Below are 20009 nucleotides of genomic sequence, written 5' to 3'. Positions count from 1 at the left end.
CTTGTGCATGCTTGAAGTCCCAGCACTCAGGGAGGCAGAGGCAGGAGGATCTCTGAATTCGAGCCCAGCCTGGTTTACAGAGTAAGGTCCAGGACAACCACAGTTACACAGAGAAACCCTGTCTCAAAACAAAACAAAAAAGTCTTAGGGCTGGGAATATAGATTAGTTGGTAGAATGTTGGCATTGTATACATGAGGCCCTGGGTTTTCAAACTACAAGCAAGGGCAACAGAAGCCAAAGCCCAATAACAACAAAAACTAAACAAAATGAAGACACCAGAACACTCCTTTAAAATCATGTTTTAGATTTTTTTCCCTAGGGAAAAAGTATGGTCTGTATGTGTATATTGGAATGTATGTACGTGTGTACTTAGGGTCATGTGATAAATGGCTGCAGCGCTTGAGCAAACATTTGAGATGAGTGAAAAGAGTAAAGCTGCTGGTGCTACAGAAACAAGTGTTTCCCTAGTGAAGGGACTGCGCAGTTAGTGACTTCTCTTACAGCTAGCAGAGACCCTCTCTGTTCCTGGGTCTTGTCATTTTCTTTCTAATGCTTTGTTCTCTAGAGCCACACAGGTTAGACTATACATCCTTCAAAGATTGTTTATTTCTAGCATTTTTATTATTTTATATTCTAAATACATTATTATTATTTGAAAGATGCTGAAATTCATAGCAACTTCCGAATGTTCCCTTTTAAAAACATGGCATTTTCTTTTCTTATTTCAGTTTTTCATGATAAAAAATAAATAAAACTACCTTTCAGCTAATGAATGTAAGTAGCCCAAACTGGTAACTTAAGATAAAACTTGTTAGCTTAGTTAGGGAAATGAGATCCTACTGTAAATCCTATTTCAGAACCCGTTCTTTCATTCAGTGCACTGTGAGTCATTCTCAAGACTAGAAGTTCTCAGGAATAAAAGTGACCTTTTGTTTGGATGATGAGGATGAAGTAACGCAGATCTGCTAAGAAATGCCATGACAGCAGGGTTTGCTGGAAGAGGTTCACTTTTCTGTTTCTCGGAGCATATCAAATGTGGACATCAGTGGGCCATGCAGGCATGTGATTGTTCATCCATTAGAACAAAATCTGTTGGTGTCTACCCCTGTGCCAGGGCGGTTCTGGGCGGCGAGGTGGTGGTGGTAGGATATATGCCTACAGTTATAAGCAGAATGTGCAGGCATGCGTTTCTGTGAGGAGAAAAAAGCGTTTGGCCACGTGTCGCCTCGGATCATCTCAAGTGCCAGCGGCGTGTGTGTCACACTGGGAAATACTGCCCGTGGTGGCAGGGGACTACAGAGTCCGTTAGGCTTTGCAGCGGCACTGAGGTAACTTGGGCAGGCGTCTGTGCAGCACCGGGGTTTGTTGGGAACATCTGTCAGAGCTTCTAGCTTAGTTTTGCTTTTGGGTTTCGCATCATTTACTAACTGACATGAAGGTTTGTGGAATCATGAAATTTTAATGCTTACAGAAGAACTTCGGTTATCTGAATTTTCCAAGTGGAGAATGGGCCTGAAGAGACGGACTCTTGGCAACAAATAGACATAAAGCTTCAGTCACGTGGGTTCCAAATCAGAATTCACTCTTCACAGCTATGAGGGGAAGTTTTACAGGTGCTTGAAGAAGAGCAGAAAGAATCGGTCATTAAGAGTGGGGGCTGGGGAGATGGCTCTGAGGTTAGAGTACTTGCTTCACAGATGAGAACTGGAGTTGGAAGCCTAGGCCCACCTGGATGCTGGGTGAGTGTGGCAGGCCACCTGTAATCCAGGAGGCAGAGATGCGAGGCCCAGAGCAAGCTGGCTGGCCAAACTAGCTGGATCAAGGAGCCTTGGGTTTGAGTAAGCTATCCTGCCTTAAAGGGAAGAGCGGAAGACTCCTGACCTCATCCTCAGGCCTTACAGGACCACACACATATATGTGCATGCTCAGTGCGTACACATGAAAAGAGAGGGGAGTAATGGGAAAAGAAGAAAGTTTGAGTTTTTAAGAGCCCGAATTAGAGTGTGTTGTAGAAGGAGACAGGGAACAGTTATAAAATTAAATTTGAAAAATTTGTAATCTGCTTCACTGATGTGTTCCCCTTTAAGACACTTTTACCTAATTTTTGTTTCTATATGTGTTTTCATTTCATTGCAAAGATAACAGAGGGACTAGGTCCCTTGATAGTGTTTTGGATGCCTTGCTAGAACTCCAAGGTTTTACAGGATTTAGTTAATGAGCCTGTTTTCTTTCAGGTCACTTATTGTTCTTTTTCTTCTTTTCCAGAATTTTATAGAAGTGAAGTGATTAAGAATTCCTTGGTAAGTTTGTTTTCCAACAGGTACATGAACACAGCTTATAACTGTTTCAGAACATGTGAGTGGTTTAAATCCTGTTCTTGTGTTACGGCGCATGCACAGATGTGCCCTGTTGTTCAGTCATTACTTAAGTATTTTTATTGTTGTTGAAAACATTCAAAAAACATTCAATTTGTTAAATTCGCATCATTCCAATTTGTAAAGAGCTTGACTATTTTTGATTCTGTATTTTTTTTGGGCAAAATTTGTAGTTTGTACAGGGCCTTTGTATTCCAGACCCATTTCTTGCTGATTATGCCCTTGCTCGGTTAGAGAGCTGGATGTGTCTAGCTGAGCTTGGGCACGGGCCTGTAATCCCAGAGCTTGGGGGCTGAGGTAGGGGCTCTGTGAGTTTTAAGAGAGCCTCAGCTACACAGTGAGAACCTATCACCAAAACACAAACCCAAACCCACAAACTACCAAGCGTCCACTTTTCCCATGTGGAAAGGTTCTTTTTAAATTATGTGTATGTGTGTGAATGTGAGTGTGCACAGCAGCCTTGATGATTTTTACCTGGTTTTGAGTTTTGTATGAATGAAACAATGTAGTAAGTGCCCTAGTGACTGATGTCCGTGTGTCACCTTGGTCGTCATGATCGCTTGGCCCTGTGTGATGTATTTGATTTGTCTGTGTGTACTCAGTGAATATAATAGTAGTCCATTTTTCCCCTGATGGTGAGCACATTTGGCTTCCAGTCTGAGCCAACACGCATCGTGCTGCTGTAAATATTCTCCTGTTGTCTATTGGAGCACGCATGCCTTTCTCTGGAGGCTGACTAGGTCTTCAGTCCTGTAGATAGGCATGCGGTTGGCTAAAGTTTCTGGCTGTTTTCACAGTGCTGTTTCATTTGTACCTGCTGTATTCCTGTGAGAATTCTGACTACATTATTGTAAACACGTGATGTTTTCAAAAATCTAACTGCTGATAGAAGTCATATACAGGATTTTTTGCTTTTGCAATAGTGCTAACAGTAACAGTATGATTAAGTTGGAAAGGACTGATAAAAGCTGAACTGTTCTCAAGGGTGTGCGTATAGGCGCAGGGCTTCCTGAAGACTACCGCCTGGTGGTTAAATACCTTAGGGCTTTATTGCTCTCTCTCCTCTTTCTTTCTCTCCTCACCCACTTTCCCCTGAAAAACAAGTAAAAATAGAAGTGGGTGGGAGGGATAGGGACGGGAGAGGGGAAGGAAATGTCTCTCCAAGTTATATGTCCGAGTCATTTTATTGTGTTTCACATTTCTTTAGCCAGTAACAGTTAATGGCAATAATTCTGCTTTATTTGCCTTTGGTTTCAGCTAGACATACTTCCCTGCCCCCCAATTATTATTATTTCTGTTATTGTTTCTTGTAGAGGTTGTATCCTTACTGTGATTGACAGATTGTTAGAGTGACTAAAATGATTGAAGAAATAATAATGAGAGCAGCTAGCTGGAGCTTCCAACGTTGATTTTATACCCACAACTGATCTGTTTGGAAGTTCTCTGCACAAGTTTCTTTAATAAGAAGTGTGATTGTGACCAGGTTAGGTATGGTCTACGCAGTATTTCCCACTGACGGTAAGGTGTATCAGGGCAAGGTGTATCCAGACAGGCTGGGGCACCTGAGGTTGACACTCAGCTGACAAATAAAGTGGGTGCTCTGAGGCTCTACCCCACAGCCCCTCATCTCACACTTCCTTCAGCTTAGTTTTCACCTAGAGCTCAGTGAGCCTTGCTATTGCGTAAACAAAGCTTAGAGCATATATTTTTAGGGAAAACACGAGACATGGCTTTACCAGAACAACCATTGGAATTGTGACTAGAGTTGTTTTTCAGCTGCGGAGGGTGCCAGGCAGTATGACAGCCTGTTTCCTAGTCACTGACTTGAGGGACTCTCAGGTCAGCCATGCTTCAGTTGAAGCGTGGCTGAATAATTAACATTTGAGCCGCCTGTCTGTTGCTCATGTCAAGAATGTTACCCTGGGTTAAACATCATCATCATCAAGGCTTTCCAGCTTCCTGTGGCTCCACCGTTGGGAGATGGTTGGCATGCACAGCTGCATCTCAGGTATAGGATGCTGTGAAGGCTGCAGGAGTGATTTCCTCAGGGTGGTGGGAGTCTCAGCAACGGTTGCTAGCAGCAAGTCATCCCTTAGTTGGGTCCAAAAGCCTGAGCTGAGGAAGGCCAGGGAGGAGTTGCTGGTCTTCTGTTAATTATAAAACCAGTATGCATTGTAGCAAGACTCCTTGCACATGCTTTTAAAATGCTGCCACAGCTTTTGTACATTTTCAGTTGCTTGTAACTGTATTTGTTATCAAACAGTGCTAGAGAAAAGGATCCTGGTAATAAATAATAGTTTTATTTTTGAGACAGGATTTCTCTGTGTAGTCCTAGAACTCAGGGTGTAGACCAGGCTGGCCTCAGACTCACAGATCTAGATCCACCTGCCATTGCCTCCTGAGTGCTGGGACCAAAGGCATGCGCTACCACTTCCTGGCTGATAATGTGTTTTTTTTTTTTTTTTTTTTTTTAAAAAAAAAAAAACAAAAACCTCTCTTGGCCCTGTACAAAGGCAAGAAGGAAAGACTGAGATCATAAATGTTGACAATGGAAACACAGTAATAAATTTTCATATTCTGAAAAAAAAGTAGTGATCTTCCTTCCTCTGGTGGGCGATGAGTAGGCAGTGAACTTTCAAGACTAAATGTGTCCTAATGATCTGTGGATAGGTCACTTCCATCTTGAAAATGGGCTGGAATGTGTAGGTTAAATATAAATAAAAGAATTTTATCTGGATCTAGATAGTAACTGTGAATAGACTGCAGGCTGTGTTTGCATGTACCAAGTTGGGAATTCTTCCTCACATACTGGTAACTGGTTTGAAGGCTTAGAGAGGAAAGTCTGTGGAGAGAAGGTTGATAGTGTGCTCCTGTGTTGGTGTTATCAGGCCGCCATGTCTTTGTGTGGACTCAGCACCCCACCCCCATTTCCTCGAGCTGCTTCTTAGCTTAGGCTAATGCCCTGGAGGTTATTCCACACACCACCCTGCCTGCCATCACTCTGACTCCTCAGTGGCACTTGCTCACCCTCCCTGTCTTTTCACTTTGGAGGAGAGTGGTTACTTCATGCTTTTTCTAGCACCTTGTCAAATGGGCGGTGAGAATTTGGAATGGTCTGTTTTATATTCTAGAGTGCATGTTTGTTGTGATGTGAGCGAGTTAAGTGCTGCCTTTTCAAGCAGTGTGAGCCCACCCCTTTCCCTAGGCTTTGGCTGACACTGAGTTAGGCAAAGAAGATGTCACTTTCTCCCCCCATTTAAAAATCTTAAAACAAGAACAATGATAGAATATTTATGCCAGGCATAGTGGTGTGCCTCTCTTATTTCTAGCACTTGGGAGGTAGATGCAGGTAAATCTCTGAGTTCAAGGCCAGCATGGGAGTTCTAACAGTCAGCTGGAATGGTGAGACATAGTGAGACACTGTCTTGAAAAACAACAACAACAAAAAACAAAAATAGAACTAGTGTCAGGTGTGGTGGCGCAGACCATTAATAGCAGTGCTTGGGGAACAGAGACTGGTGGATCTCTGTGAGTTTGAGGCCAACCTGGTCTACAGTGATGAGTTCCAGGACAGCCAGAGCTACATAGAGAGACCCTGTCTCAAACATAAACAAACGACAAAACAACCCCCATAAAACAAACAAAAAGAAGAGGAGCATGATTATTTTCTCGTGTGTCTCCTTCCAGTCACCAACACACCCCAGAGAGGCCAGCAAACTCCCCTTTCCCGGCTTCCTGTGGGGAGCACCTCTGCCTAGCTGGGCTCATGTGGCACGTGGCATGTGCTGCTTTGTTTAGCGTATTTGTGAGGCTCTGTCGGCGCAAGCAGTAATTCGCTGATTGGAAAGAACATCTCCACGGAACAGAAGAATGCGTTTCCCCAGGCTGACGCGTGAGTTCTCACTTTAGTCACGTACAGTGGAAGAACGTGCCAGCTAATGCCAAGCCAAGAGTAGGCAGACCTACTGCAAGCGTCTGAGACTTTAGTTAGAGATGGTGTCTTCTATGTAGCTCAGGTTGCACTCAGTCTTCTTGCCTCTGCCTAGTGCGGTAAGTACTGGGATTACAGGCATAAGCCCCGGTGCCCGGCCTGGAGCTTTAGGTTTATGCAAACGGCCCTGTAACCTGGTGGCTAAGGTGCCCCCTTTCCTGCTTTCCCTTCGCAGTTGTTCTAAGACATCTGAAGCTGCTGGCCTGCTGGATCTCACTGAGTGAAACAGTACTTTGTGAATTCATGTCCCTGTCACCTTTGTGTGGTCTCCTCCCTTTTGACGCTCTTTTAAAAACTGTTTGATACCAACACATTTGTCTACACCAGTGTGAACTTGTGCGCATGGGTGTGTGGACCTCTCTGCCTCTGTGGAGGCCAGAAGAGAGTCGGATCCCTTGGGGTCACAGGCAGGTAGGGCACCTGCTCGTTACGTGGGTGTTGAAGTACGAACTTCAACGTGACTGTACCGCAAGAGCTGCCGTCTCTTCCTCCCCAGTGCCTACTCCTTCCTTCCACAGGGGAAAATTGTTTAACTTCTTAAGAATTCAAGTTATCATGAGGAACGTTAGTTATTACACCAAGCTGGTCTTCCAGTATAAAGCCCCATCCAAAGCTCTCACCGCAGATGGTCTCCAGTGCAGCCCAGGTCCTGTAGAACATCTCTGGGCCGGAGATGCAGGAGAGCGAGAGTGCTTGCCTCTGGTCTAGCACTTTGTAACACTGATCATGCATGTGCTTGCTTGCAGGTCTACAACTTGGCAGGTTCCTAGGTTCAAAGCCAGTGTGGTCACATAGTGACTTTAAGGCCAGCTTGGGACACAGATATGTTTTTGTTTTTAAAGAAAATTTTCTACTGCTTTCACACCTTTGGAGTCAGCTGTAAACTTTAACGGTCAGCCCCAGCGACAACCACCTACTGTCTCCTCAGCACGAGCTTTGAAACGATCATGTCACCTATTTCACACAGGCTCTGGAGTTATAAGATTAAGACACTGTGTCCACACAGGGATCTGGCCTGCGGGATGCCAGGAAGTGTGGACATTAACTGCCCTAGGAGAAATCTCTGCCTTTGAGGAGGGGACTTGTATTCAGGGAGAGCCTGGTGATGTGTGGTGGCAGTAGAGTCACCAACTTGCAGGTTCCCAAGAATGTGGACCCTAGGGTGGCACCTCAGCTCACAGTGTGCTTCTTTTCTAGGGATAGTTATAGTAAAAGCAAGCAGGGTCGTGTTATTCCATTTAGAAAACATCCACACCAGGCAAGAAAATGAGACATTATTTCCAAAGGGATCTTAACGTGTGCTTCCCACTGTAATAGTTTTTGACCGCGAACTGCTTAGGACTTCTTTTAGTACAGTATCTGGAATAAAAATGTAGTTCTTTTTGGTTGTTTATTCAGCAAACATTTGAATCCTTGTTGTGTCTCCAGGTACTAAGAGGGGAAGCAGTGGCAGGAATGCCCTGCCTTACAGAGGGTCTGGCAGTAGAGCCCGACAGTTCTGAGGCAAGCCTAGGGGACTTCCTGAGGAGAAAAGCTAGTGCTCAGAGAAATGTTAACCAGAAGAACAGCTCCAACAAGAGTCCAGGAAGGGCTTTGCCTGGAGGCCTCAGCTTCCTCATTCAGAAGCTGAGTTGGACCAACAGGTGCAAAGGTCCTTTTTTTATGTCTGGCATTTCTAGAATAGGTAAACTAGGAAATACCTTAGTGTGTCCGTTACACAGTCTTCCTTGTGTACTGTTGTCTGTGTACATTAAACCAGGTACAATGCTCAGAGCAAGTGTCCCACGATAGACTGAGGGAGGAGAGGGGGAGAGGAGGAGAAGAAGAGAGGAGGAGAGGAGGAGAGGGAGCAGGGGGAGCAGGGGGAATAGAGGGAGCAGAGGAGGAGAGGGAGCAGAGGGAGGAGAGGAGGAGAGGGAGCAGGGGGAGCAGAGGTAATAGAGGGAGCAGGGGGAGCAGGGGGAGCAGAGGGAACAGGCTTCAGAGTTGGCCCAGAACTCTCCTATAGACTTCTTAGGTTGTAGATGAGCTGAGGCAACTGGTGAGGACCAGTCCCTTCCTGGACATATGAAGGTTGCTTTAATCTTGTCCTAGTTTAACATTTGCTGTCACGTCCATGCGCTTAAGTGTGTCTTGTTTGTGTTTTACCAATCCACTGGTCAGGGTTATTGGTTCAAGGTATTTGAGCACAAGGTCTGAGCAATCACTGGCTGGCCACTGAGCTCTGTGGAGAGGCAATCACTAGAAATGTGGGTTATGCTGAGCAGCAGTCAGCCCAGACCACAGGCTGTAGCGTGGCTGGGAGGATCGTTTCACTTCCTCTGTCACGGGGAGCGGAGGGCATGCTGTGAAAAGTACATCGTTGGCCGGCCCTGCTAAATCCCACAATCCACTCTGTCTCAGGATCTTCAGTTCATGCAACAGCCTGAAGGAAGGTGAAGCTCGGGCACCTCACCCAGCTGCACAGGCCTGAGGCCTTCCTTTTGCTCCCCGAGTCTTTCCTGCTGGGACAGTTGCTCTTAGTTCCCTTCTCACACTTGCTGCCTCGCACCTCTGAGCCCTGGTGCTATCATATTCCATTTGCCTGGAATTCCTGATTTTAATCTGCTAAACTTCTGTTTGTGCCTTGGAAGCCAAGCTCGGGCAGTCTCAGACGTCTTCCCTGCCGATTGTGCCCTCGTGCTGCTGTGTAACCCTTAGCCTGATTCTGTCTCTGACCGAGGTACTTGTCTCTGCGATGCTGGGGACCGCACCCAGGGTCTTGCACTTGTCAGGCAATCCCTCTACTGTTGGGGTACGGCTCCAGTGACATAACTGTTTTAAATGGAGGTCCTTTGGGGGCATTGTTTACCTGCTGCCGGCCCCCCTTTTGTTTGTGAATTTTGTGGGTGTGATGTGGTTTGATCACCCGCCCACCTCGGCTCTCCTCCAATTCCTTCCCTATCCCCGAAGAAAACTGATTCTGTCTTCCCCAGCAGCTCTCTGCCTCACTCCTCAGCTGGGGGTGGAACTTAGTGAGCCCCCCCCCACACACAGCTGAGCTTGTGAAGTCTTGTGCGTGCAGTCATGGCTGCTGTGAGTGCGAGTGTGTGAGGCCCCGACATGCTGGGTGAAAACTGTTTGTCGATGTCCAAGCGTCTCTTCTTCCTTGCTGCCCCCTGCGCCTTGGAGGAAGGGGGTGTCCTCTCACTGTTCGGTTAGAGCACCCCATGCTCTTACCCCCTGTCTGCGCGGCGACCGTGTGACCAATGCTGTGTCTGTGCAGCAGTCTGTGTGTCGGCTGGTCACAGTTACGTGTTGTGTCGAATAAATGACTGAAAGTTCGGTATGAAGCCGTGTCAGAGAGAGAGAGAGAGAGAGAGAGGACGGAGGTGCCATCGTCAACCCGTTTCTGCTAATTGGACAGTCTCATCTGTTTATAATACTTTTTGTCTTAAAGAAGTATTTATTTTGTAAATGTCAGGAGCAGGGGGTCTGAGCACGCCAGGTGCATTTCCGGAGGTCAGAGGACAGCTTGCAGGAGTTGGCGCTTCTCCTCCATCGTGTGGGTTCTAGGGGTTGAACTCTGGTTGTCAGGCTTGGTGGCAAACGCCCTTACCCACTGAGCCATCCTGCTGGCTTCCAGTCTTTATTTTTGTTTTAGTTTTTAAGTATGTGGGTGTTTTGCTGCATGTATGTCTGTGCACCATGTGTGTGCCTGCTGCTTGCAGAGGCCAGAAGAGGGCATCGTTTCTCCTGGAACTGGAGTTAAAGGCATTTGTGTGCGGCCTTGTGGGTACTGGGAATCACACTTGGGTTCTCCGGAAGAGCAGCCAGTGCTCTTAACCACCGAGTCATCTCGCTAGTCCCTCTTTTTTTTTTTTTTTTTTTGAACAAAATGCTGTATCATCTAATGGAAATTTGTTTGTGAAGATGTTAGAGTCTTCCTAAAGGATGTTTCAATTTCCACAACAGAATCCGACGTGGAGGAGCCTTGACTTTGGAATAATGCCGGAGCGCCTGGATACGTCTGTGTCCTGCTTTGTGGTGAAGATTTGGGGTGGAAAGGAAGATGCCTATCAGCTGCTGATCGAGTGGAAAGTCTACTTGGATGGACTGAAGTACTTGGGCCAACAGGTAATTTTCAGAGTGATGGTTCAAGGGGTTGGCCTTTAGAAATTAACCCAACTTCTATTGATTCTCCTCTCTCTACATTTTCAGTTATAATAAATGCTTATGGGAAGGGAAAAAAGTAAAAACTTACAAGAAAAAATAAATAACTTCCCTGGCATGGCGACCTGTGCCTGTAACTGCTCGCAGGAGGAATAGGCAGGAAGAGTGCCTTAAGGAGGAGCCCTGCCGGGTCTCCACAGAGCCCCAGTCTGACCAAAGCCTTGTAGCAGAAGCAGGCCGGGCAAACAAGGCTTGTGATAGTACTGTGTTTCCTTAAGTCACTTACCTTGTTACATTTGAGTTACAGAAAATCCCGTAGCTCACACCCGCAATCCTAGCCCCTGGAGGCTGAGATAGAATCTCAGCAAGTGTCAGGGCAATCTGTGGTGGACGCCATGAGTTTCAGGCTCTCCTGGGCTAGAGTAAGACCGTGTCTCAGGTGGGAGAAACACAAAAGGTCTTTTCACTGCAGAAACTCAGGCAGAAACACCCTATGTGTGAACGCACATATGGGTGTGTGTGTGCATGTGCGTGTGTGTGACTTGACGGTATCTTTTGCTCACTCATTGTTGGGCCTTGTTGGATATTTTCCCCTCGATGATGAAAATTAAGTTGAAACAAAGCCCACCATTAAACTCTCCCTTTCCACCTGGAGTAAGAAGAGCCACTCTCACACCGAGTACATGGGTGACACACATGCCTTCCCTGCTGGTCCCCATTGCTGCCTCTGTTGCTCTGTCACTGATGTTTACTCGTAAACTGTCCTGCCTGAGCTCAAAGGTAGCCCGGCATCCTTTCTAATGAAACAAAATCTGTACATTGTTACATAAAGAAGTTATTATAGTTAATGTTTAAGTCACTTTGTGAAGGTTCATATACTGGTCCTTTTTCTCCCCATTGGGAGAATTGGAGCTTGAGAGAGTTTAAGAAAATACTTAACATCACTGAGTAGGGTGACGTTAAGACTTGGATTCAGGTCTGTCCAGCTTAGCACCTCCTCTTTGTGCTGCTGCAGAGGCGTGTCTGAGTGGGCCATGCAACCCTCTGCTGTACTTTGGAGCGAAAGGCAGTCCTCTCTTGTGGCACCCCTGTTTCCACTGTTAAAAGTTACCCTTAAATGTTAGTCAGAGGTTGTTTCTAAACATCCTTTCTGTTTTGGTAATATTCAGTGTGTACATTATGATGCTTCTTTTGAAAGGAACAATTTGAATTTTTTTTCCCGTCCTGCTTCCTAACTCACACATGCCTAACCACACATGTGGTGGTCTGAAAACAACATTCTGTGTTCCTGTCTCATGAGCTGATTTCAGAGTCAGCAGTCAGGGGTCTTCATAGAAAGTTGGCTATCCAGGGAGCACACTGGGATGGCAGAACACAAGAAAAAGGGATTTTCAAGCTAACTGTGAAGTCACTTCTAGCACAGGAAGCCCAGCGTTGTCTTTGAAGTAGCAACGCACACACTAGCCGTCAGGTAAGTGGACTCGCAGAGCTTTAGGGAAAGAGGAACCAAGGTGGAGTATGATGGTAAGAATTAGGGTTTATGGAGGTCCGGTGCTTTCTCCCCGTTCCTGTTTTTAGTGTTAAGGACCCTGAGAGGTGGCAGACATCCTTTTCAGTAGAGTTGAGACAGTGGAAGGAGTCGACCGGCCCCACCTGGAGCTGGGGAGGGATGACCTCACGAGTGTAGATAAGTCAGGCTTGTGGAGGTGTGATGCGCATCTGATGAGCTCACCTTTTTAAAGAGTAGATAGGCTTGGAGTGCAGCTCTGGGGTAGAGCGTTTCTCGGCATGTTTGGGTCCGGGGTTCCATCCTCGACCCTGCACTGCAGTACAGCACAAAAGTGTACAGGTGCGTGAGTCCGAACCACGTCTGTAGAGGGGAGTAACGTGCCCCCGTGATGAGTGAAGCTGCTGTGAGTGGTTAACTATGGGCCTTTGTGCTGATAAATGCTGTCATTTCTTTTGGGTAAATACCAGGGGTGCAATTGTCTGCTCTTGCGGCGAGTGACGTTGAGATCTGTGAGGAGCCGTCGGTGCTTTTCTGAAGTGACTGTAAAGATGTCCATTCCCAGCTGCAGCATGTAGCGTTTCTACCTTTATGCATGTGCACTGCTCTTTTTGTTGTTGTTGTTGTTAGTCTTTTAAACGTTAACCACTATAATGCTATAAAGTGGTATTTTGCCAAATGGTGGCGGTGCATGCCTTTAATCCCAGCACTTGAGTAGGCAGAGCCAGGGGGAATCTCTGAGTCAAGGCCAGCCCGGTCTACAGAGTGAATTCCAGGGCATTTAAGGATACACAGAGAAACCCTGTCTTAAAAACAAAAACAAACAACAAAAAGTTGTATTTTATTTAGTTTTTAATTCAGACTTTCCTAATGAATCCAACTAGCCCCTGACTCCTCTCTCTCTCGTGTGTGTGTGTGTGTGTGTGTGTGTGTGTGTGTGGTATTTGTTAATACCTTTTGTTCGTTCTTTACTGAGTTGCTTAGATTTTTAATTTCTGAGTTATTAAAGTTTTTTATGTAAGGGCTAGTGAGAGAGCTCAGCGGGTAGAGCACTTGTCCCACAATGTTTAGACCAGAGTCTGGATTTCAAGAATGCACTAAAAACCCTGTGTGCATGGTGGCCTGTGACCCTGTGTGACCCTGTGTGTACGGCGGCCTGTGACCCTGTGTGTACGGCGGCCTGTGACCCTGTGTGACCCTGTGAGCACGGCGGCCTGTGACCCTGTGAGCACAGTGGCCTGTGACCCTGTGTGACCCTGTGTGCACGGCGGCCTGTGACCCTGCGTGCACGGCGGCCTGTGACCCTGTGAGCATGGCGGCCTGTGACCCTGTGAGCACGGCGGCCTGTGACCCTGTGAGCACGGCGGCCTGTGACCCTGTGTGCACGGCGGCCTGTGACCCTGTGAGCGCAGTGGCCTGTGACCCTGTGTGACCCTGTGTGTACGGCGGCCTGTGACCCTGTGAGCACAGTGGCCTGTGACCCTGTGTGACCCTGTGTGCACGGCGGCCTGTGACCCTGCGTGCACGGTGGCCTGTGACCCTGTGAGCACAGTGGCCTGTGACCCTGTGTGACCCTGTGTGCACGGCGGCCTGTGACCCTGCGTGCACGGTGGCCTGTGACCCTGTGAGCACGGTGCCCTGTGACCCCGCCTGCATGGCGGCCTGTGACCCCTGTGTGGAGGAGCCTGGGCATCTCTTGAGCAAGCTGCTAGCCCAACTAACAAAGGGCAAGTCTTGGATTCAGGAAAAGATCCTACCTCAACATAAGGCAGAGAGCACTAGAAAGAAGATCCTGCCTTCAGGCTTGGGCTTCCTAGTACATTCACACACATGCATTCCTATACAAAATGCTCCTTGTATATTCAGATATATCAGCTCTTTATAAAATATGTGTTTTCCAATACTTTCTGCTGTCTTTTCATTTTCTTCTTAAAAATTTTTTATTTACCTTGTGTGTATGAATATTTTGTTCACATTCATTTACATGCTGCATGTGTGTTTATTGGATACTCTGGAAGTGGGATTGTGGATGGTTGTGAGCTATTATGTGGGTGCTAGGAATTGAACCCAGGTCCTTTGCAAGAGCAAGTCCTCTTACCCACTGAACCTCTCCAACCTCCCCAGCTTCCTCTTTCTTTCTTTCCTTTCTCCTTCCTTCCTCCCTTCCTCCCTCCCTCCCTCCTTCCTTTCTAGATTTATTTATTTTTATTTTATGTCTATGAATGTTTTGCCTGTGTGTGTATGTCTGCAGCACATGCATGCCATTACCCGAAGAAGACAGAGGAGGGCGTTGAGTCCCTGGGACTGAAGGTACAGATGGTGGGAGCTGCCACATGGGTGCTGGGAATCTAACTTGAATTCTGGAACTTACTGTGTAGACCAGGCTGGCCTTGAACTCATAGAGACTTTTGGCCCCTGCCTCCCAAATGTTGGGTTAGAAGCATTCACTGTCATGCTGGCTCCCATTTCATCCCCCTACCCCCAACCATGTGTAGCCCTGGCTGTCCTGGAGCTCACTGTATAGACCAGGCTGGCCTCGAACTCAGAGCGCCAAGTGCTGGGATTAAAGACATATGCTACTACTTTTTCGTTCTCTTAATAGCATCATTTAAAGAACACACTTAAAAATGTTGAGGACGTCTACTACGTCAACTTTAAAAAATTTCATGCCTTTTTTGTTTTGTTTTGTTTTGAGACAGGGTTTCTCTGTGTAGCCTTGGCTGTCCTGGACTCACTTTATAGATCAGGGTGGCCTCAGAGATCTGCTTGCCTTTGCCTCCTAGCTTGCTGTGATTACAGACAGGAACCACCATACTTGGCTAATTTCATGCCTTTTGTGTATCATCTAAGATACATTACTTAACTTAAGACCATTAAGGTTTTTTTCCTGTTTGCTTTTCAATTTTTTTGTTGAAGTTGTAGGTTTTATATCTGTCCAATTTTTTATTATTTTGAAGTATTTTATTTGTTTGTTTATTTTGGTTTTTTGAGACAGGGTTTCTTTATGTACTGTCTTGGAACTCTGAACTCACAGAAATCCACCTGTCTTTGCCTCCTGAATGCTGGGATTAAAGGCATGTGCTACCACTGCCTGGAAATTTATTTTTATGTTAAAATTATGGATACATTGGTATGTCTGTCTGTGAGTGGGTATGTGTATGTGAGTACAGAGTCCACAGAGGCCAGCAGAACACCTGGAATCCTCTGGAATCATAGGTGATTGTGGGCCACCTCACATTGGTGCGAGGAGCTCAGCTCAGGGCCTTGGTAAGAACAGGACCTGTGCTTGACTGCCCAGCGGTCGCCAGAGCGTCAGTAGTTTGTTGTTGTTTGTTGTTTGTTTACTGAGGTCTCGTGTGGCCGGGGTGGCCTTGAGCTTGTTCTGTGGGGTTGAGTCTAGCCTTGAACCCCAGAGCCTCCGGCTTCCAGCCTCAAGATTACAGGTGTACGTCACGGTCCTGGCTTGTGTGTGTTCAATTCACATTTATAAAAACACAAGGCTCATTGTTCTGCAGATGAATGAATAATGGTTCTGTACTCTGTTGTAAAGGCTATTATTTCTCCATTGAATCTTTGCGACTGTTGTGGGATTTCTTTTTCTATAATTAAATGTTAAGTTATACCAAATGCTGGGTTTATTACATACACATATGCCTTTCTGCTTTGCTTTTATTATCCCTCTTCCCGTTGCCCCCGCTCACTTCCCTGCACCCCTCTTGTTGGTACCCTATTGCACAAGCTTCTTCCTTCTGACTCATATCACATGCATTCTATTATCCTTTCTTCAGCATCATTGTTGAGCAGTTGTTGAGTCTTTTGTCATTTGTGTGAGTCTTGTTTCTGGATTCTCTGGTACACTGATGTGTCTGTGCAACACCAGACTGTCTTGACTGCAGTAGTTTTATAGTATGCCTTGAATTCAGGTCCCCTGGCTCTCTTCTTTTATCCATAGAATTTTGCTTCTAGGTAAGTATCAGTTAAAACATTAGCTTTATAAAAATGAAAACAGAACCAAAATTATTTTGGTTATTGTATGTCTCTTTTTTTAAATTTTTTCTGGTATTTTGATAGGTATTAAATCAAAGCAAATTTAGAGAGCAATTGGGTCTTTCATTTTGTAGTTCTGATATCTCTGTTTGTTGATGAAAAGCTCCCTTGATTTCATTCACTAGTATTGTAGTTTTCAGCCTACAGGTCCCACATATTAGATTTCTATCCTATCTTTTTTATGCCAGTTTAAACTGATGCTGTTTTAGAGGCTGGGGAGATGGCTCGGTCAGTAAGGTGCTTGCTGCACAAGCGCGAGGACCTGACTAGATGATCCAGGCCTAGTGTAAAAGCCATGTCCGTGGTGCCCGTTCGTAACCCAGGGCTGGGAGGCTGACACAAAGGCCCCTGGAGCTCACTAGTCAGCCAGCCTGTCTGAACAGGTGAGAGACATTTCCTCAAAACATAAGGTGGAGAATGACTGAGGAAGATGCCTGATGTTGACCTCTGGCCTGCAGACACTCATTTGCAAACACATTTTTCACACTTATGAACATGTACTCACACATTTGGCATAGATACAAATACATTGTCATTGTTTCAAAAATATTCTTATTTATAGTTCTTGTTAATAAGTAATGAAAGACATGTGTCTGTACTGAGCTTCTACTGTATGAGCGCAATAAATGTACGTACAGCTCCAGTGCCCTTTGAGATTCCTTCTGTAGATAGCTGTGTGAGGGTTCACAACTGTTTTTTAACATGTAGTCCAGGATAACCTTGAACTTGGTGTGCAGCTGAGGATGGTCTTGAATTCCTGCTCTTCCTGTTTTTACTTCCCAAGTGATGGTAGTACAGGCTTGCATCACTGTGTCCAGTGTCTTAGTAACTTTCCTTATCGCTGTGACAAAATGCCTGATGGGAACAAACGAGAGGCAGTGGGGAAGAGTTTACTTTGGCTCACAGGTTCAGCGAGCCATCCATCACGGAGGGAAGTGACGGTGGCAGGAGCTTGAGACAGCTGGTCACATTGCAGGTACAGTGGCAGGAGCTTGAGACAGCTGGTCACATTGCAGGTACAATCAGCAGTCAAAGGGAGATGAAGAGGAAGTGTCACCTCCCCAAACCTCAAGCACCCCTGGTGGCTCACTTCCTCAACAGCCTCTATTGGGTAAGCCTCTCCTACCAGCAATGCCACCTGGCACCAAGTATTCAAATAACTGAGCCTGTGAAAGGATCCGTTCACGGTTAGACTTAACGCCCACCTTAAAGGCGCTTCTCATTTGAACTGTAACACCCACCTTAAAGGTGCTTCTTTACGCCTTTTCTGGGGTCTTATTTAATTGCTGCTACTTTCAGTACATTGTTCAATACAAGTAGTGGTAGGCAAATGCTTGTCTCATCTTCTGCCTTATCCTGGAATCACTCAGCCTTTGGCTAGTAAGTGTATTATCAGATTATTCACCCTTTGACTATTAAGTATATCATCACATTAAAGAAGTTTCTTCTTGTTCTTAATATGCCAGGCAGTTATAACCTTAAGGAATATTGAGTTTTATTACTTGAGGTTGAATGCTGATATAAACTCTATTTTTAGTTACAGTGCATTACCATTTACATGTGTATTTAGAGTTTTATATCAAACCTATGTTAGGTTTTTATATACTGACAGATTTGATTTGTTAATATTTTATTAAAGAAAAAAATTACCTCTTTCCTGAGGGTTACTTGGCTGTTTTTTTACAGTGCACTTGTTTGGTGGTCAGGTGCAAGAAGGGTCTCATATGGACTGGAGTGTGTCTACTTCTGTGTTTGGAGTTTTTATAGTTTTTTGTTGTTGATGTTTCCTGTTTTACGAATATTTGATAGAACTTTTTAATAGACCAGTCTGGATGCTGAGATTTCTTTGTGGGATAATTTTGAATTGGGACTTACTGACTCAGTACCTGTTTTTGTTAGTAAGTGCTGATGGGTTTTCTTTGAAGGAAGGCGCCTGTTTCATCTGATGTTTCATATTTATTGGCTGTCCACAGCCCTTACTAATCTTTTGAATATGGAGGTTTTCGGGAATCCTGTTGTGTTCTTTGGTCTGGTGTTCTGTCTTTGTCTCCTGACCACTTTCACTAGTGATTTAGCAGTTAATTAACTTTAAAATAGTGTTTGATAATACTGATTATCTTTCATTTTCATCAATCCGTTTTAATCTTTATCATGGCTGTTATTTTGTTTGCTATGGATTTTTCCAGTTATTCTTTACTTGGTTCCTTGGGGGCAGGATCAGTAATCTTTGAGCATTGCTTTAGGCATGGTCCAAAGTTTCCCCTTGTGTTTTTATTCAGTTCCAAATATTTTCAAATGTATCTTTTATTTCTCCTTTGAGCATAAAGGAATGCTATTCACTCTTAAATATTTATGGATTTTCCAGATATCTTCCTCTGGTTGATCTAATTTTATTGAGTTTAGGGAAAATCATTTGTATGATTTCAATACTTTTAACTTTCTTAAGATTTATTTTATGACCCAAGATAGTCAATCATAGTGGTAAACTTCATGAATGTCATGTGAATTCTGCTGTCAGTAAGCAGAATACTTCACTCACAGTTAGATGATGTTGGTCCTGAGTAAATTTTGAAGAACGCATTAGAATTCGCTAGAGAAGAGAAGTTGAGAGTTGGCCCAGTTGATTTCCTTATTCTGAGTTGGGGAAACCGGAGGCCCCAGTGGAGGAGTGATACACCACGTGCAAAGACACATACTCAGGCCAGCTGCATCGAGAAGCTCCCTGTCCTGAAGAGCTTGCCCTCTGTCAGGACTTTGTCTCCAGAGAAAGGAGCTGAGCTTAGTCGTGCTGGACAGTGACAGAGAGGCAGGGAGTTTGGACATAGTCAGGGTGAGAATTTGTTGATGGTGCTCACACAGGCTGTGCCATACCCGATGTGGGATGGTGATGGCGGGGGTGAGTGCTCCCGCTCACTTAGAGCTGAAGCGGTGGAGCCCAGGGCGATGACAGCTGCATCCTCTTCCCCCTTGGTATTTACCTACACACAGTGCTCAGGGTGGGGCATTTTTATAAAGGTGTTGAAGTGTAGTTTTCCTCTTATCATCACAGCACCATTGAGTCAATGGAAGGGTAAGAATCAGACATATTACACTTCATCCACAGTCTAATAGTTCTGTATCATGTGCGCGGTTTTAGTCATGAGCCAGTTTTAGTCAGTTTAAGAAAATAAATTTTCTTATTTATTTTTATTTTATATACATTGGTGTTCTGCCTGCATATATGTGTGTGTGAGGGCATCAGATCCCCTGGAACTGGAATTAATGACCTTTGTGAGCTGCCATGTGGTTGCTGGGAATTGAACCGTCATCTTTTGGAAGAACAGCCAGTGCTCTTAAGAGCCACGTCATTTCTCCTACCCCCAGCATACTCTTTATTAGTCGAGAAAAAAAAAATCAAAAGATTGTTCTGAAATTTATATTCCCTGATTTCTAATACATGAGTAGATGCTTGATGATGATGATGATGATGATGATGATGATGATGATGAGGTCGCACTTCCCCTGTGGTTTTCCGTGTAGTTATGTGTCTCTGCCCCTGTGAAGGGCAGAGCGGGGGCTGTTTTCTTCACCTCGTGAAGTGGGAAGTGAGGCGTGTGTAGCTGGAGGAGACTGAATTCCGTGTGTCGGAAGAGTGCTGGGCACTCGGCTGCAAAGACAGAAGGCTGGCTCCCTCTGCAAGGGCTCCTGGGGATGCAGTTAGGGATGCACCCTGACCTGGGCCCTTAGCTTTGTAGCCCACTTCTAATTTTTCAGTGAGCTAGTCCGGTGGCCATCTTCATAAAGCACATGCTTTAGGGAATTGACCGTGCAGATATATTCCTCTCCATACTTTTCCTCCTCCTTCTTTAGTGGCCTTTATATTTTTCTTTCAATTTAAAAAGTAATACTTGCTTTGGGGACAGCGAGGTGACTTTCTAGGTAAAAGTTCTTGTTACG

At 45.4% G+C, this 20009-nt stretch overlaps 1 protein-coding gene across 2 annotated transcripts in view; it reads left to right on the top strand.

Moving 5' to 3' along the window:
* The window catches only part of Uvrag (UV radiation resistance associated), a 264183-nt gene that overhangs the window by 34016 nt on the left and 210158 nt on the right, over positions 1-20009 (top strand). The window contains exons 3-4 of one of the 2 annotated variants that reach the window (XM_060367624.1): positions 2267-2301; positions 10322-10483. In XM_060367624.1, the coding sequence (XP_060223607.1) occupies positions 2267-2301; positions 10322-10483 (197 nt within the window). The remainder of the gene's footprint in view (positions 1-2266; positions 2302-10321; positions 10484-20009) is intronic. The other variant, XM_060367625.1, reaches the window with a different exon arrangement.

The sequence above is a fragment of the Meriones unguiculatus genome, chromosome 14, assembly GCF_030254825.1.
Source record: "Meriones unguiculatus strain TT.TT164.6M chromosome 14, Bangor_MerUng_6.1, whole genome shotgun sequence".
In the NCBI taxonomy this organism is placed as follows: domain Eukaryota; kingdom Metazoa; phylum Chordata; class Mammalia; order Rodentia; family Muridae; genus Meriones; species Meriones unguiculatus.
Note: the sequence above shows the minus strand (reverse complement) of the source record. Positions and strands in the feature narration are given on the sequence as shown.